General features: G+C 45.0%; 1 protein-coding gene across 4 annotated transcripts in view; it reads left to right on the forward strand.

Annotated features, from left to right (window-relative positions):
- The window catches only part of CAB39 (calcium binding protein 39), a 175,531-nt gene that overhangs the window by 61,077 nt on the left and 95,618 nt on the right, over nucleotides 1-18,836 (forward strand). For 2 of the 4 annotated variants that reach the window (XM_086944065.1, XM_086944063.1), the window contains exons 3-4: nucleotides 1,973-2,128; nucleotides 16,602-16,805. In XM_086944065.1, the coding sequence (XP_086800191.1) occupies nucleotides 2,015-2,128; nucleotides 16,602-16,805 (318 nt within the window). In that variant the 5' untranslated portion in view covers nucleotides 1,973-2,014. The remainder of the gene's footprint in view (nucleotides 1-1,972; nucleotides 2,129-16,601; nucleotides 16,806-18,836) is intronic. The other 2 variants (XM_086944067.1, XM_086944066.1) reach the window with 1 other exon arrangement.

Below are 18,836 nucleotides of genomic sequence, written 5' to 3' on the forward strand. Positions count from 1 at the left end.
GCACCAAAAACGGAAGACAGACTGCAAATAACTCCTTCACGACCCCAGTCACTACATTCCCGACACACAGTACTCACCTTATAATTGTTCTTCACCCTCGCTGAAATGGCGGCGCTGCAGTGCTAGTGCTTCTCGCCGTGCATGCTCTCGGGAGGGAGGGCACACTCGAGCCGCAGCGGTAAGGGTAGAAGGGAACTTGGAAGGGGGATCGCAGGGAACCGACGTGAGCCAGGGGCATGGATGCACTCATTGCCTTCTGCCACTGCCGAATCCCACTGCGATCTCTCACACGGTATGCGGCCTCCCCCCACCCACTTCACGACCCCAGTCACTACATTCCCGACACACTCAGTGCTCATGGAAATTGTTGAGCATACACTATGCACAGTTTCACTAACCACGAGGTGATTGTACGCCCAGGGGCACCCGAGGTGCATGCAGCTGCACTTTTCTCCATTAGCTGCTCGCCCCATAGTCTCCTTAACATCGGCCAGTCAGGAGTGGGGGTCGCGTTCCTAACACACGTGTGTCTTCGGAAATACACGGAATACAAAGTGCGTGCAGCAGCGCTGTTCATTCATCCTCAGCAGCCCCCGAGATTCCTACTGAAACAGCAGAGCCAACCATGACAAGAACTCACCTTGTAATTGTTCCTCACCCTCGCTGAAATGGCGGCGCTGCAGTACTTGTGCTTCTCGCCGTGCATGCTCTCGGGTTGGGCAGAAGGGAACTTGGAAGGGGGATCGCAGGGAACAGAAGTGAGCCAGGGGCATGCTCTCGGGTTGGGCAGAAGGGAACTTGGAAGAGGGATCGCAGGGAACCGAAGTGAGCCAGGGGCATGGAAATATGACCCCGAACTACACCGGATTGACCGGGGAGGGAAGGAAAGCAGAGATGCGGACTCCTCAACCGGTGAACCAAAATGGCGCCAGCAACTCCGAAATTTTTTTCCGATTTGGGGGCGTGGTTTTGATGTTCTGAGTGACAGGCAACGTCACTGTCTAAAGAACATCAAAAATTACGCCCCCAAATCCGAAAAGGACGGGGCTTGTTTGGAGTGACTCATCTCTCCTCCAATGGCTGGCCTCCGTTTAGGAAGCCAGCCAATGAAGGAGAGATGGGGCACGGAGGCGGGACCTTCGGCGCTGCTCAGACTCATTAAGTCTCCGGCCTAAGACTGCGCAAGCGCAGCCTTTTAGGCCTTCGACCTAAAAAGGCTCTGACTATCTCCTTCAATTGATTCAACCTTACTTACCTAGCTGGTGCCAGAGATCTGGAACAGGCCTGTCCAGAGTTCCCAAATTTCGCAGAACTTGTCTTGGTGACGGCTCTTTTAGGTTCCTGGCAGGTAAACAATGGACCTGACTGCCGCTCCATCTTAGATTAGAGCCTTCTGAAGTTCTCTTTCGGAAGCATTTAAACTTTTTTATAATGGCCTTACCCATTAACAAAGCAGGGATGTCCGTTATTAGTTAGAATTCCGCGCAGAGACCCTCTGAATTGGAGTAAACATGTGCTTTACTAGCGCTTTACTAACTCTTTGCTAACATGCCCTAATTGCTTTTCAGTATTCCTTGTATTCAGATTTAAGCTCTTTATCAACCCTGCTCTTGTGGCTCTTTCTTGTTCAGGAATTTTAACTACTGTTGATTTCTCGGTTATGCTTTTCTAAACTTGACATTTTTTGGGGAGGGGAAGTGGGCAAGGGTCATAGTTTGTGATATGGTTGCACCTTATGTGAGAGGTCGAAATATATTTTCTAATAATTTTATGTCTAAATGAGGTGCTCTACTCCTTAGTAAGCAACTGCCTTCTTTGAGCAATGACTGTTTCGATTTAGAATTATACTTCGGTTGTGACGCTTGTCCATAAATAATTGTATAATGTTCTAAATTAAGGTTAATTTGGAAACTGTATCTTGGTAATACTGAACATGCGCATATCAATGTTTTTCTATTTTCTTGTTATGTAGGCAAAGCTGGTGTTTTAGAGTGAGGAACTCAAGCTTGCGGTCATGCCGTTCCCATTTGGAAAGTCCCATAAATCTCCTGCGGATATTGTGAAGAATCTGAAAGAAAGCATGGCAGTGCTAGAAAAGCAAGATATTTCTGATAAAAAAGCTGAAAAGGTACTTGACATGAACATCTGCATGCATAACCAATGTTTTTATTCAAGCATGAATAGTGGCCATTACTTTTTACGTGTATGCTTTTATCAATAAATGACCTAGCTAGTTTTTTAAGTTGCAGCCTACCAGATGGAACTTTGAGAAAGTTGACCTAGCAATGGATTCCACCCATTGATTACCATGGCTTTGTGGTTTGTAACTTATATTTTCTGTCTTTCTGTTTGCTGACTTAATTAGCTTTTTGCTCTCCAGGTTCGGTTTGTATTTCTCATTGCCTAAATTGTTTACAGAAAGCAATTTAGTGGAACAATACAGTAAGCAGGCCTTTAGGTCTTGATCTTATCCTATCACATTTGCTATGCATTCAAAGACCGAGGTCAAATGTCCAGCTGTGTCTTGCAGGTAGCTTGCTGTTAATGTTTCTTTCTCTGACTTAAAAGTGGGAGGATTTTTGTGACAATCATGCTGGCTCTAGAGAAGTGTCTGAGGAAGGTTTTCTAGCACACAACAAAATGTAAACGTCTGAAAATGAACTGTGCTGACTATCAAGTCCATACACAAGGTGATGACATTTCCACACATTATTTGTGTAATGTATATATTTTTTCAGTAAAACTGTATGTGAGTGCAAATGTAATGGTCATTTCAATTGAAGATGTATTGTCTGTGATGGCAGTATCCTACCATACCACCCATGCTCCACGTTACCCTACTCCATGGTACTCTACTCTAAACCACTCCACGCTATGTCACTCCTTTCCACACTGTCACTGCACTCTTTTCTGCCCACTCCACTCTTTGTCACTCCACTCTGTCACTCTACTCTACAATACTCCTATCTCCTCCACCAAACTCTATGCCACTCTACTCTGCATTGCTCCACTCTAAGAACATGTACTCTACTCCAAGCCACTCTAATCCACTCTATTCCACAACACTCTACCTCACTCAACTATACTCCGAAACAATTTACTCTATGCCACTGCAGTATATACCGCTCTGTTCCACTCTACACAAATCCACACTACGCCACTGTATTCTACACCGCTACTCACTATGCCACTGTACTCTACACCAATACTCTCCACACCACTTTACTCAAGACAATACTCTCTACACCACTGCAGATTATGCCAATCGGCTCTGCAGTACTGCACTATCCTAAAATATACTCTACTGTATGCCATTGCACTCTATACCACTCCACACCAATGCATTTTAATCTGCACCACGCAACGCAACTGCGCTCTACACCAATGTGCTCTACACCAATGTGCTCTACACCAATGTGCTCTACACCAATGTGCTCTACACCAATGTGCTCTACACCAATGTGCTCTACACCAATGTGCTCTACACCAATGCGCTCTACACCACTGCAGCCTGACACTCTACTCCATTCTGTGTCCATGAACTCTATGCCACTGTACTGCATGCCACTGCACTCTACTTTACACTACTCTATGTCACTCTACTGTACTCTATGCCAGTGCACTGGCCCACTCTACTATGCACCATTGCACTCCTCTCTGCTCTGCCCCCACCCGCTCTGCACCACTCCACTCTAGTCTGAAACGATCTACTCCACGCAATTGTACTCTATGCCACTGCACAATACGCCACTCCACTTTACTTTGCCACTATGCACTGCCCTTCACCACTCCGCTCCTCCCTGCCCTGCAACTCAGCTCCTCCCTTTACCGCCCCTCCGCTCCTCTACTCTCTATGCAACTACAATCTACTCTGCGTTACTGCACTCTATGCCACTACAATCTACGGTACTCTGTGTTACAGCCTTCTTTGCTACTCTGCGTTCTCCAGTATTGGATCTTTGATAGATTCACATGCTTGAATCACCCCCTCATCATATTCAGAGTCCCACTGTATCCTTCTAAAAGCAGCAGATAATACGATCACATGCTATAATTCAATGAACAGTCACCACATGCTATAATTCAATGAACAGTCACCGCAATAGTCTATCTACTTTCTTTCGTAAAAAAATAACTAAACTTAAGTAATAGCCAATCAGGCGACAGCACACTGTAAAACATTCCCAAGAGAGGCTAAGTTCCTCAGATTTTCTAACACACGTCCTCTGACTGGGAGTCTCCCTGACCTTTGTTCAGTTTTTCCCCAAAAAAATTACCAGATATCTTCTTGAAAATGTCCGATTCTTCAAAGTAAGGTCTCCTGGGGTCATGTGGAAGAGGCGGAAAGAAGAGGCTGCATGCTGAAGATCCCCCATTAACAACTGTATTTACTGTCTCACACCCCAGTATAAAGTAAAGGACTGCAAGGTTTGTAGAACTTTCTCAATCAGAACCCTTAAAGACAGAGGGTAGGTTGTTGATTTGGCTGCAGAGAATGAAAAATAAATCTGATGTCGTCTCTGATAATGAGGCAAGCTCTGCCTCACATACCTCTCTGGAAAGATCTAAAAGGGGAGAGAGGGGTCTCAAGAATCTCCTGAGAGTTCTAGAAAAAAGGCTTCTTAAAAAAATCCAGTCATGAAGCAGCAGGTCCCTCACATAAAAGGAAAGTATTCATTTCCTAATGAGGAGAAAAGCCATCTGATCGCTAAGCATGAGAAACCCTCTTCAGAGCAGTCTGTGAAGATTACAGTCTCTAAAAAAACCTTTATAGTCAATGGCCCCATCCTCTGGTTCTCCGATGACGCAGAACTCGACATTGGGGCATGTTTCCCCTGTATCATCCAGGACCTAGTCGTCAAAATTCATCCTCGACGAAGGTCTCTGCTGCGCCGTCGACGGCGGCTCCGCCGACTATGCTTGCAGCGAAGACTAAGGCATCTTCGCCGCAGACGACTTACTAGTCGACAATGTCTTCTCAGTTGACGATGACTTCCATGTCGACATCTACATCCTTTTTGTCGACTACGACCGCAACAACGTCAACAGTTCCCTTATCGTCTGTGATGGCGACAATAATTTCATCATCAGTTCCTATTATGTCCTCGTCGACGACAGACACCACTACCGTTGACGAAGCTGTATGCTACTTCTGGCCTCAAGCGACTGTCAATGTTACAACTTACACTATTATATCTGTTGACCATGTTCACATCAGGGACACCGTCAACGAGGCGGTTTCTTAAAAAAAAAATCCTTCATTGGTTTCGTCTTTACCTCCTTCAACATTTTTGGAGGAGTCTGATGAGGATGAAATGTTTGGCCCTGCTCACAGTCCCTCTCAGCTTCACGTCAAATATCAGGATGTTGAAGACGACGACTATGAGGCTTATTATCAGCAGGACTTTCACACTCTACATGGAAAAATGCAATACATGAAACCTGTTCGTGAACCCTTGGTCCAGCTTCCGGTGGCATTATTCCAAGAATTGCAAGACATGTTGCAGCATTATCATACGCTTTTTTTTCTTCGATGATTCCCCCTTTACCTCCTCTCACACCTCCACTGACCTCTCCACCACGCATTTGAGCCTTTGCCTAGAACATCACCTGTGACAGATAGTGTTTTACCTTTGCAACAGTATGATACTGCCTGATGATGCGGAGATAGAGGAAAGTGAACCTCTAGGTACAAAAACAACTGGAAATGAGTGGCTAAATGATGTAATCTCAACACCGACTTCGCCGTCTCCTCAGACAGCGGATTCTCTGCCGGAGGACATTGACGGCTTACATGCATTGATTGAAAGAGCAGCTTCTCGCTTTCAGCTATCAAGGACTTTCAAGTAGTCTGACTGCTTTTTTATGATTTTAAAGACTTCTCGGAAGACTGTGAGAGCAATACCTATTGTAGGCCTTATTCGGGAGGAAGGTGTGAAGGTTATGAAGACACCTGCTATAGGTATTGCAGTTTCGCCTAGAATAGATAAAAAAAAATATGAGGCTCCTAAAGATGCGATAGCTTGTCTGGTAGGTCACCCAAAACCAGACTCCATGATAACTTAAGCTGCACAACCAAGGTCAAGGAATCCTTCAGAGTCAATCATCTTTCCACCTGACAAAGAAAGAAGGTGCCTTGATAATATTGGCAAAAGGTTTACCACCACCTCCGGCACTACTGTGTGCGCAGCTAACGTGCTAGCGATTTTGGGAAGATACAACCGCCAAATGTGGTCTGATATCACTCCATACATGGACCCTCTTCCAGAGGACAAGAGACTAGAGGCAAGAAAGATACTTCTTGATGGAGAAAGGTCTGCCTCAGATCATTGATGCGTCCTTGGTGTGACTTCCCTGTCCTTTCGTCAGCTTGCTGGAGCAGCTGTCCTTAGGCGGCAAGGTTGGTTGAGAGAACCAGCATTTGGCCCTAAGATGCAAAGCAAAATCCTAGATTTGCCTGTTGATGGAGACGCACTTTGCAGTGAGCATATTGATGATGCCTTGCAGACCATTAAGGCAGGCACTGAGACCGATACGGCTTTGGGCACGCTCCAGTATAGGAAGGCTCCCTTTACAAATCTCAGGCCTATAACTCATTCCGCCCTGTCCCACCAACATCAACAGACCTATCGTGCACCACCACAGGCTACACACTCCAGGCAACTCAGACGTAAGCAACTGGTGCAGTCCAGGGGTTCTGTTAGGAAACAGTGACAAGGTCTCAGTGCCTGCCGCTTTCAACCCCCCCCCCCCCCCCCTTCATTTCAACGAGAAGAACTCGCATCTCACACTATTTCAGTCAATGGCAAAAAATTACCACTGATAGATTGGTCCTGGATATAATAAAATATGGCCATACCCTGGAGTTTGTCATAGTCCCACCTGCTCACCCACCACAAAAATCTCTACTGTTGGACAGGCCCCATGAAGGGCTCGCTCCCTCCCCGCATGACGGGGCCCAGACACCGGCTCTCCAAGTGCTACCCACAGAAGCAACCCGCAACCCGTCCCCTACGGGACGCCTGCTCCTGGATATCTCTGTATCACTGGCCCGGGCCACCGTCAGCACCATTGCCCGGCCCAGCCGCCATCTTGGACACTGCACCACGAGGCTGAGTGGCCTCAGCTCGACCCCAACCCTGGGCCTGGCCAGGCCCCGACATTCCGGCACCACCATCCACCCAGGAGGTGAACGGACCACTTGGCAGGTCAATGGGAGAAAGAAGTGTCGATGGCTCTCCCCCGCCAGGTGCCGATCGCCCCCAGCCTCCCCGGGCGCTGGCTCCACCCCCCTGCTGGGTGTCTGGACTCCCTCATCCCGGACCTCCCGACCTCCAAGTGCGAGGGTTCGGACATCAAAGGGCGCCAGACCTATAACTGAGGCAGCTCCAGAGCAGGAAGGCAGTTGTATCCTGGAGTCGAGAGACACCGTGAAGAACTCATCCTTGACGGACTGCTGGCGCTGCCGCAGCCCTACCTTGTGAACTGTCGTCCTGCCTGCTGGTGCTGCCGCGGCCTTCTGGAACCTTCATCCTCGTGGGACCTGCTGGCGCTGCCGCGGCCCGTTGTAACCTTCATCCTCGTGGGGACCTGCTGGCGCTGCCGCGGCCTCTTGCAACCACCATCTTCGTCGGGACCTGCTGGCGCTGCCGCGGCCCGTTGCTACCTACGACCTCCTCGGGACCTGCTGGCGCTGCCGCGGCCCGACCTTCCCGAACGCCGAGCTCGAGGATTGTGAGCTACCCATCATCTCATCTCAATACCAGATTGGTAACAAGACTGTCCCGCTACCCCCTTTCCCTTCCAGAGACTAGAATTGAGAGGATCCTCGGGTCCTGATCTCATTGTACCGTATTACCTCACTTCAGGAACTGCATATAAAGAGCGTTAACCTTATCTTTGTGTGGTGTCCATCTGTGGGGGGGAAGTTACTTGTCTGTACCATCGCTGGAGACGGCCCTCACCGGAGGCCTCTCCCCTTGTCCTCGGCCGACCCTCCAGGTCCCCGTCTAACATCTACCAACCCATCTTCAGTTAATAAAGAAGGAAGCATTCATCATTCTACAAAAATGAGCCATTACATTTGTACCATGCTCTCAAAGGGGAATGGGCTTCTACTCCCGCTTTTTCCTTGTGAAGAAGAAATCGAGAGAATGGCGTCCCATTCTGGACCTCGAAAAGCTCAACAAATGTCTACAGAAAAAATCCTTCTGCATTTTAACTCTTCAGGAGATATTGCAACTTCTGAACCATTCAGATTTTCGGGCCAACCTCGATTTACAGGGTATGTATTTCCATATTCCTATCCATCCCAAACATTGAAGTCTTCTCTGTTTCACTGTGGCAGGCCCGCACTATTAGATCAAGGCCCTTCCCTTCAGCCTCTGCTCAGCTCCTCTGGTTTTTACCAAATGTCTTACTCCCGTGGCATAATACCTACAATTATGAGGCCTGCAGATTTGCCTCTGTCTCGACGATTGGCTTGTGAAGGCTCCTTCTCTTTACCAGGCCTCGGAGGCACCTTCAAGTAAGTGGCAAATTAGGTCTCTCTTTCTCCAAGATGCACATCATCTTCCTGGAATTGAGGGCAATTTTCCTTGCTCTTCAGTCTTTTCACCCAAGAATACGAGTATCCTATGTCCTCATTCGTATAGACCATACCACCTGCATGCACTTTCCCAAAAAACAGGGAGGAACTCCAATTCTATCTCTGGAGGCTCAAAAGATCTGAGAGTGGGCGTTACTGCATCACATCGTCATCAAGGCAGAACATCTTCCAGGAGTGAGAAACAACCTACCAGAGACATCTTGAGCAGAATAGGACAAACAAGTCACGAGTGGGAACTCAATCAGTTAATTGTCGACTCCATCTTCCGGAAATGTGGAACACCCAACTTAGACCTCTTTATATCTCAAGAGAAGCAAAAATGCTGCTTCTTCCCTAGCAGGGAACTTCAGAGTGGGTCATGGGGGAATGCGTTTTCGATAAGATGGTCAGGAATGTTTGCTTACACTTTTACACCGTGCCCTCTCCTCTCCAGAGTTCTAATAAAGATGAAAAGGGAACTGTGCTGGCTGATTCTCATTGCTCCACGTTGGCCCTGCCAGCATTGGTTCACAGAGCTACTCTAACTCGGGGCTCATAATCCACTCGCCCTTTCGCATTTGCGAGCCAGATTTCATTAGGGCGGGCTATTTTTAGGTCCTACTCACCATTTCTGACAAGTAGAAAAATAAACTTATTTTTGACCCCTGTCTCTGAAAGCAGAGGAAATGTGACAAGATAGCAATATTTAAAGGCTTCTTTATTGCCCACAAAGTAAATGATCAATAAAAATGTCTTTAAATCTTGTTAACTTGTCACATTTGCTTGCTTTCACAGACCGAGGTCAAGTGCATTTCAGTTAGGTCGAGGAGATTTTGTATGTCACTAGTCCTGCAGATCTAGTAAAAATTAACTGATTTTTCGAGCCCTGCCACTCACGGAGTCCAAGCCTTATCGCCTTCCAGTAATAACAACTTTATTGACCATCATCAAAGGACCAATCTTGCATCCACATCCAGCTTCTCTTCAGTTGCATGCTTGGCACCTGAATTTAATTAATTCCAAGATGTAGACTTTCCCCATGACCCCAGGGATTTGTTGTCCAGGGCAGGAGCGGAGCCCACCGTTAAAACATACAGGTTAAACAGGAAGCGCTTTTGTTATCGGTGTATTCGGGATGATATCCATCCTCTTCTCTCCTCTCCGGAACAAGTCTTGCCTTATCTACTCTCTTTGGCAAAGTCATGACTGGCTTATGCATCAGTGAGGGTCCCTTGCATCCATCTCCCAATACAGACTCACTTCTGATGCTTCTTCCCTTTGTTCCTCTCACATCATCGAACAGTTCATGGAACTATTATTCAGGACTTTTCCTCCCATTCCACCTTCTCCGCCAAAGTGGCATCTCAACTAATGAAACCATCGTTTGAACCAGTTCACAAAATTGAGTTGGTTTCTCACTTGGAAAGTTGCATTGCTTCTCGCGCTTTCCTCCGCAAGGAGAGTAAGTTAAATCCAAGCTTTCACTGTAAGAGAACCCTATTTATGGTTTACAAAGGACTATGGTTTACCGAGAACAAATCCTAAATTCATCCCGAAGGTTCCAACTCCATTTCACCCTAAAGAACCTGTTGTCCGCACATTTTTTCCAAATCCCTCCTCTACTGCAGTGAAATTTCTTCACTCCTTAGATGTTAAACGATGCCTTAAGTTTTATTGAAAGGACTAAGCAACTACACAGAACGGATCAATTGCTGGTTTCATATGGGCCTCAAACACTTGGTGCTGCTGTCACAAAGAGGACTATTGCAAGATGGATTGCTGCAGCTATTCAGCTCTGTCATTCTAAGGCGGGTAAACTGTGTACGATCAAGGCCAGGGTACATTCTACAAGGGCAGTATCCTCTTCTGCTGCTCTTATTGCTGGCGTCCCGTTGGGCAAGATTTGCCGTGCCTCTACATGGAAGAGTGCACATACTTTCATGCAGCATTGTTTGGATCTGGAAACTTAAAGCGAGGCAGCTGTATGACAGGCGGTCTCAGGTTGTCTGTTTCAGTAAGGTAAGACTCTACTCTTAGAGGTATTTCTTCCTTCTTTATTTGTTTTTTTACCATTGTAAAGTAATGGTATGCTGTTTTGGCTTTCGCATGTTACATTGTTGATATGCTAGTGAGAAAACAACTACATTATATATTTTTATGTTAAAGTATATGCATATATTGTTACCCACCATCCTCTAAGGGGAGTGTGTCTATATAGATATATATATATCTATATATCCACTACAAGGTTGGCCTTTTGAATGAAGCTGCACAGCCAAAGTTTCAATTCAGCGATTTTAATTGGGTGAAAGCAGCAGCCTGCAAGCCAGAGCAGTGTTCTCATTATTATTCTGCCCAACGCGTTTTGTTCTACTTGAGCACTTGATCACAGACTGGTTTCTTATAGGCAGTCCCGAAGTCCAATACCTGCACCTGTGTTTTGTGACGCTCTCCTTAGTGGGCGTGGCAGCAAGAACTGCTTGCATCCACGCTCCTCTAGCCCTTGAATGCTGTTATTAGGCGCCAGCAAAGATCCGCAGAGTGGTAGGGCTTCATTTGCGACTGGGCTAACCGCTAATAAATCCACAACAAGGTTGCCCTTTTGAATGAAGCCGCACGCCAAAGGTTCAATTCACCTGTGTTTCGCGACGCTGCAGATCTTTGCTAACAACGACAGCATTCAAGGGTTAGAGGAGCGTGGATGCAAGCGACACTATGCAACCCTCAAGTACAGGACTGGGTGTTTCAACCCACTGGGGTTTTTAATCTTCTGTCACTGGGCACCCCATGAGCCAGTCACTGAAGCAACATTGGCCCAGCACTACAAAGACCAGCAGGCAGTTCGTGCTGCCACGCCCACTGAGGCGAGCATCCCGAAACACAGGTGCAGGTATTGAATTTCTTGACTGCCTATAAGAAACCAGCCCGTGATCAAGTTCTCAAGTAGCATGAAATGCGGTGTGCACATGAATAATGAGGACCCTGCTCTGGCTTGCAGGCTGCTGCTTTCACCCAAATTAAAGCGCTGAATTGACCCTTGACAGTGCAGCTTCTTTCAAAAGGGCAACCTTGTTGTGTGTGTAGTTAGGACCGAGTTTCCCTAGGAAGAGCATTTTTGTTTTGTTTATAACTTGAGCGTCGTTTGATGAATCTTAATAACATTTTCAAAACTAATTCTTAGTTCAGATCAGCTCCTATGTTGAAAGTTTGGAGGTGATTTGTCAAGGGTGGGGCCGAGATAAAACGGGGGGGGTCCCACATTGTGTTTTCTCAATGTTCATTTCAATAGGAAACTTTAGACCAGGCTACAGGTCGAACGGGTGAACAGAATTACCCAAAATTTGACGAGAAGGGGTTTGGTCTAGAATGCACGCTTTTGTTTATTTGGTGTAAATTCGTTCGGTAGTTTTTGAGAAACATCGAAATTTACAGATATCGATATTTGGGAATTCTGCCATCTGATTGGCTAAGGAGTTACGAGCAAGAGCTTGCTGCTCATTGGCTGCGAGCGGTTGCAACTAGGAAATGTTGGCCGCCGTTTAGTGATTCCGTTGAAGTGAGTAAGTGGAAAAAAGGGCGAAAAAAGTTGGAAAGGAGGGAAGGAGCACTGTAACCTCTGTGGAGGAGTGAGAATAGAAGTAGTCACTCTTACCGGTCTGAAAGTGCGGTGTTGCTCAGAGTGACATGGTGTTGATCTGATATGGTGCTACACTCTGATATGAAACCGAGAGCCTAAACGTGAGGTCATTGCTGTAAAGTGATGTGGTCTGGTCTTTGTAGCATACGTGTGGAAGTAGTGTTAGTAGGCGTTTATACCATACAGGGAGTGGGAAGCAAACTACTGACCGTTGTCGTGTGTTTATACTCTACCAGAAGCGGGAAGCGAAGTATTCACGCCTACCGGTGTGGAGATATGGGGATGAAACAGAGGAGATTGCTATAAAGGGATGGGCTCTGGGCAATGTAGTATACGTGTGCAAGTCGTGTTAGGCCTTTATACAATACAGGGAGTGGGAATCGAACTACTGACCGCTACCTTGCGTTTATACTATACCGGAAGTGGAAAGCCAAGTACTCGCGCCTACCGGTGTGAAAAGTCTGGAATCAAACCGAGCTGACTGGTGTAAATTGATGGGCTCTGGGCGCTGTAGGATACGAGCTGCTGTAGTATAAGTGTGTAAGTAGTGTTAATATGCGTTTATAGTATATAGGGATTGGGAAGCAAACTACTCACCCCTACTGGTCTGAAGACTCCGGGATTAAACCATGAGCCTAAATTGTGAGCTCATTGCTGAAAAATGATGTGCTCTGGGCCCTGTACCACACAGGTGGAAGTAGTGTTAGTTTGCGTTTATACAATACAGGGAGTGGGAAGCTAACTACTCACCCCTACTGGTCTTAAGACTCGTGGATGAAAACCATGAGCTCATTGCTGTAAATTCATGCGCTCTGTGTAGTATTCCAATGTAAGTCATAGTAGAATGTTAGCATGTAATTTTACTACAATCTAAGTATGTAATGGTAGAATGTAGGGCTGTCATGAGGGGAATCTTGCGGAGTTTGTAATCTGTGCTGGAAAAGACTGTTGCCTTGCTGTCTGCTCCTGTTGGTGGCTGTTTAAGGTGTCTTGTTTTCCTGTTATAAACCTACTTATCGGAACTACTGATGTCTGCCTCTTCACTACATGAATTTGGCGACGAGCGGGAGAAGGTAAAAAGAAGGTAGTACTCACCAATATTTCAATATTGTTTGCGTTGTGCTAAAGACCCGTTCTCTTCGTGTAGCTGTTTCTACTCGTGCCAGGGTCACAGCTCATTCAACTAAGTCATCTGACTTCTGGTAGGATTTATATTTTTAGATTTTGCGCTTCCTCTGCATCTTCACTACATTTTTGTCGCTGTACTACACATGTGTAAGTAGTGTTAGTATGCGTTTATACTAACAAATGCATAATGGTCCTAGAGAGGGGGACCTCTTGGATGCAGTTCATACAATGTCCCGGGGTGTGTATTCACAGGACATTTGTGTTTGCTATTACAGGGCGGGTGCATGGCTTCCACCCTGTGATAGCAAATCCTTGTTTTACTACTTGAAGCTAGAGGAGGAAAACCTCGTATCGCTTTATTAGAGGGGATGGCGATGGTAAAAATGGAGAGGAAAAAAAAGCGGGTTCTCACCCGTTCATTTAAGCCCCTGGTGGGTAATGTTCCGTTGCCAATCCAATTATTATATTGTGGGGTCTCTGTAGGACTGGGGATCTTAATGTCCACAAATATAACAAAGGGAGTGAGGCCACTGCTCCGGCTGGGAATTTGCCACAATTGATTCCCCTCTGCTTGGATGTCCTGCAAAGACTCCTAAACTCTGTGTATTCTACAGTCTTTCGTGAAAAAGTTTTCGTTGTAACAAAGGTACCAGGGGGCGTGGCTTGGACAGCAGAGCAGATGGCTGCCTGATCCCATTTATCTGCTCGACGCGGAGATATCGATGCATCCTTGTACTTTCACCCGGGGCTTAATGACGAACCACTACCAGTTTCTGGGACCTCATTGTGTGCGGAAAATAACGCACACCAAACAAAATCGGGACACACCATTCGCGTCAGAATCCCAGTCTGTAATATCGCTGATAAGAAGCGCGCATCGGGACCAAAATGGCAGTCACCTAGAAGCGCCCGTTTGCTGTGCCTGCAGTCTAGAGGTACATCGGATCCCCTACCTGAGCGGCCGCTCTGCGAGAGGAAAAGCAGCCACCGACTGCGGTCAAGGTACTGTTTATCAGAAGCCTAATTATGCCTTAAATGCCATCACGGTGATCTTTCATGAAACTCGGCTTGACCCTAAGATGGCGGCCGCGTTAGAAGCAATTGCGCACAGTCAGTACCAATTCCACTGCACTAAGTGATCTACACCCACTGCGGAGTTGTTTTTAAGCATTCACACCATCCTGTTGTGATCCCTTGACCCGAGAAAGTGTGAAAGTACAAGTTGCCTCAAATCGGACTGCTAATCAGACCGCATCTTATCAGCACCTTTATCAAGCACACAAAATGGCGACCATTATATGAAAAAGCAATACTCTTGGCTTAACTGACACCAATGTGTGCCAAATAACAAACTTATGCAGCGTGTCAATGCGCTACTCTGAAATCATACCAGCGATCTCAGTGCCTCTATGTTGCAAAGTCATCCTGTATCCTGGGCACCCCCCAACTTTTTGCTGACTGATGCTGGTGGTAACTGATTTTGGCCGACCCTGGGCTCTGCCTAACAAGGCCCAGGGCCAGTGCTGAGCTGAAAGGAACACATTAGAATACAGTTAAAACACCTAGCATGCACTAGGGTACACTATGGTATGATGGGGTACCCCTGTAATTGGCATGACCTCCCCCATCAGCCCCTTGTATATAATCAGTCAGGGGATTGAACCTATCTAGAAGTACCCTGGGGCATGGCAGTTTAGAGGCCAGCAGCTTTTTCTGCACTTGCATGTGTGCACTGCTGAAGCCTGAGGTCAGTTTAAAAACAGCCCTGGGTGCCAGGACTGCTTTTAAAAAGTAAATTAGGCCTAAGGCTTCCAGTTTTTACTGATTTTTACAGATAAGACAGACCGAAAACCATTTATTTTCCTGTCTGTATTTAATCTAAATATGGATAAAAACGGAAATTCACTTGTTTTTCAGTGATTCTAAATAACTACCAGGCCAATAGCTGTGCAGATTGAGAGGTACAGAGAATACAAAATATACATTTTAATAATGAGGTACAAATAGGAGCAGATATGCTCATGGTTGATACTAAGATTTCCATGTTTTCATATACTTTTATTTATCGTCTGTGGGTGTTCATAACATTGAATCCTGTCAGGCATTCACCTAAGAGCATACATTTATCAGCTAAATAAATGTGGAAATATAGCAAGTTCAGCTATACTTTTTTCACAACACCCAAATTATATATGGATAGATACAGATACAATTGACAAAAAATCAAAATGGATAAATACAGACGGAAATGCCCAAAAAATAAATACCATAAAACCGGGAGCCCAAATTATGCCCAAACTCTTCAAGTCTGTTCATGTCCACTTAAGTAATACAAATCTCATAAACAAATTGTCCTGTGAAGTAACCACGTGAGTTGTTCCATTATTCCATAAGACTTACTGTGCTGCTTAGTTCTACAGTGTTTGTTCGGATAAACTGCTGTCTGTTACAGTGAAGCCTGACTTTGCCTTGTTTTTTCACAACCTCTGTCCAGTGTGCTTAGAGATTGTCCCATTTGTGGAGAAATAGAGCCATGAAACATTACCAGTATCATTGGTACTTTTAATTTCGTAAGAGCTCTCTTGATACGGATTTGTCAAAGATGTAGCGATAGCCTCAGTATACTAATCTTAAATTACTTCCAAAGTATGTCTCCCATCCAAACATCCTATTATTTGTCTAGTTGGAGGAGCTAAGTGCATCGCCAGATTTCTTCTTGAGAGGAGGTACAAAAGGCCTTTCCTGATGTTGCATGTGGCACCATCAGCTACCAAACACAAGAAGAGGATTGTTTCTTGATTTGAATGTGGCATACTCTCTGAAGCTTTGAGGGGTGCACTTTATGGATTCGAGGGCTGAGGACACTCCACATTTTGCAACACATCTCACTATATATCCTTCTAAGGATCAGGCACAGTATGAATGTGCATCGAGCAGTTCAAAGAGCTGGAGTCGGGGCCAAATGAATGAGCTTTTCGCACACTGCACCTTGTCCTTTCTGAGCAATAGTTGGTAATTTGAGAGCAATGGAAGTAAAAATATCCGATCTAGCGGTAAGTAAAACAAAAATTTTCTTCAGTTGTTTTACATTCATTGTGTAATATCTCATGCAGTAATATATAATTTTCTAGACCTCTACGGTTTTAATAAACAGTGACAATACATAGCCTGCTTTTTGACATTATTTTATAAGTATTTTGTTTTAAATAACGTCATGTTCTTGCTTTAATCTTTGCTGTTTTCTTACAGTCCAGAGGAATTTTATCTTACACCCAAAGCTATCCCGTCTTACAAAACAGTCCCTTGGTTCCAAGACATAATTATACTCATACCACTTACTCTGATGATATGCAGATCGGCAATAAAAACAAGGATTCTAAGAAAATGCCATGGTCTAAGAGACACTCTTTTGTTGCTGGCAAGGAGAAGATGGACCGCACAGCTGTTTTAACAGTTAATATTTGTCTCATCCAGCTTTTGTTCTAGGGATACCTGGTGGTGGAAAACACCTTTCTGATGGAGTTACTAACCCCAAATAAGTTCCTTCAACTAACACCACATGTAGGTTTTTTCCCAGCAATTATTTTGAATCCTTCTTACTCCCATTTAGAGCTTCCTGAGATATGACATAATATATTAGTAAATGTGTTAAAGCAGTCACAGTTTAACCCTTTCTCTTCGTCTTCAAACTCTCTCATGGTGGTTGAACACATGAATTGGTTTAATGTTTGTGGCTTTTTACCTCGTCTAAATGTATCTAATCGAATTGCTTTTCTGCAATCAAAATCACATTTGATGTAAGAGAATTGGTATGTTTCCCACAAAAGCATCCATGGCCATTGCTTGATAATGTTGATGATTCTGACTTCTTTAAAAATTGACCTTGACATTCTATGGATAATTCTTTTTTTAAAATTGGTGGGGCTGAGACAGGGATGGTTTACAATAAAAAAAAAGTTTGCTACTTTTCTAAAGAACTGTTTGTTCTCCTATGTTTTCTAAATACAGTACTGTTATTGAGCCGCGTTGACCTTTTGCTTACATACGTATTGCTTTTTTAGTGAGCTGGTGTAGCATAGACACTTACAGATTTGCGTGCATCACAAGAGGCCTAGCAAGAAAAGATTAATGAAGAAGTATTACTGTTAGGCGAATGAACAATAGGGAAAAATATAAGTAATGTCTGGATGAAGAGAAGGCAGGGCGGTATAGTAAGAGCCTCTGGCATTCAAGCAGGTGTACTACTATTTCAGACAATGCAAAGCCATGGAGATGGCATTTGACTAAAATACAGTATGCACCAGTTGTCCAATTCAACCTATCAGCCTTCTGTTATATACTCATGCGCAGTATACAAGTTTTGGCTGCCTTGAAACTTGCAACCAACTACTGCGATATATGTTTTTTTCAATTTAGAAATTCACGTAAAGTAGTGCATCATGGACTTGTGGATGAGCTTCCAAAGCTGTGTTCTTTGCACCCAAGTTCCTGACGAAAGTTTGTGTGAGCAGATATTCCCTTACATTGTCTCTTAAATGCCTTGGGGTCTCCACCGCTCCCTGCATGTATCCTTTACTGTTTCCACTGCTGTCCGCACCGAATACTATCAGCCTTAATCCGTTCTCCTGTCAGTCATTGCTCAATTTGCTTGCCCACTTTTCATCTTTGTATTCAAGTGCCAGTCTTTTCCCGTTTGTCATTTACTGTTCTCCTTTCGTATTTAGTTTGTCAGTTGGTGCTGCATAGAATATCAATATATACCCTCTGTACATTCTCCTAATTTAGTAGAAGCATAGGGCTTTTCATTATTTCAGTACCTTCCATCACTGATTTCAACTTGAGGGATTCTGAGAGGGTAGGAAGGGGTGGGGTGACACCTTTTTTTCATGTTCTAATTTAGTTCCTGGGACGTTAATGCACTACACACACCACAAATCCTGCCACTTGCTATGATCATTACACAAGTTTTGCAGTGGAAGAGGAAAAATTACATCTACGAAGCGAAACATGGCAGCCGGTGTGAGTTATGGTGTGAATTGCATTCCATAACTGGCGAAAATCAAGGCTTTTGTGTTCGCTAACTTCTGATTAACTACTTTGTTTTAAGGGAATATAAATGCATCTCGGCCCTAGGCTATTGGCATCTTCTGATTTTGGGTGTGTGTGTGTACTCTTATTTTAACTGCCTAATGTTAGTTTCCATTTTTGTAATATTGTGTTGCTCTTTGAATTTGTAGAACTTAACAAACCTTGTTTTACTGTGCTATACTTTTTCTTCGTTTCTAACGTCCAGGACCCCAAAAGTAAGGCTTTGTAAGCAGTACAGAAGAAAATGACAGTACCCACTTTTGATAGTGCCCTATAACCACTGACTGCTGTAGGGGACTGTATGACTCTTGACTCGCAGCATTGCATTTTTTGTTAAAGAACTTTATGGGTGGCACAAAGTGCGAAGGTTGCAAAGTTAAAAAAAAATGTGTAGGC

The sequence above is a fragment of the Lissotriton vulgaris genome, chromosome 11 (assembly GCF_964263255.1).
Source record: "Lissotriton vulgaris chromosome 11, aLisVul1.2, whole genome shotgun sequence".
Taxonomy (NCBI): domain Eukaryota; kingdom Metazoa; phylum Chordata; class Amphibia; order Caudata; family Salamandridae; genus Lissotriton; species Lissotriton vulgaris.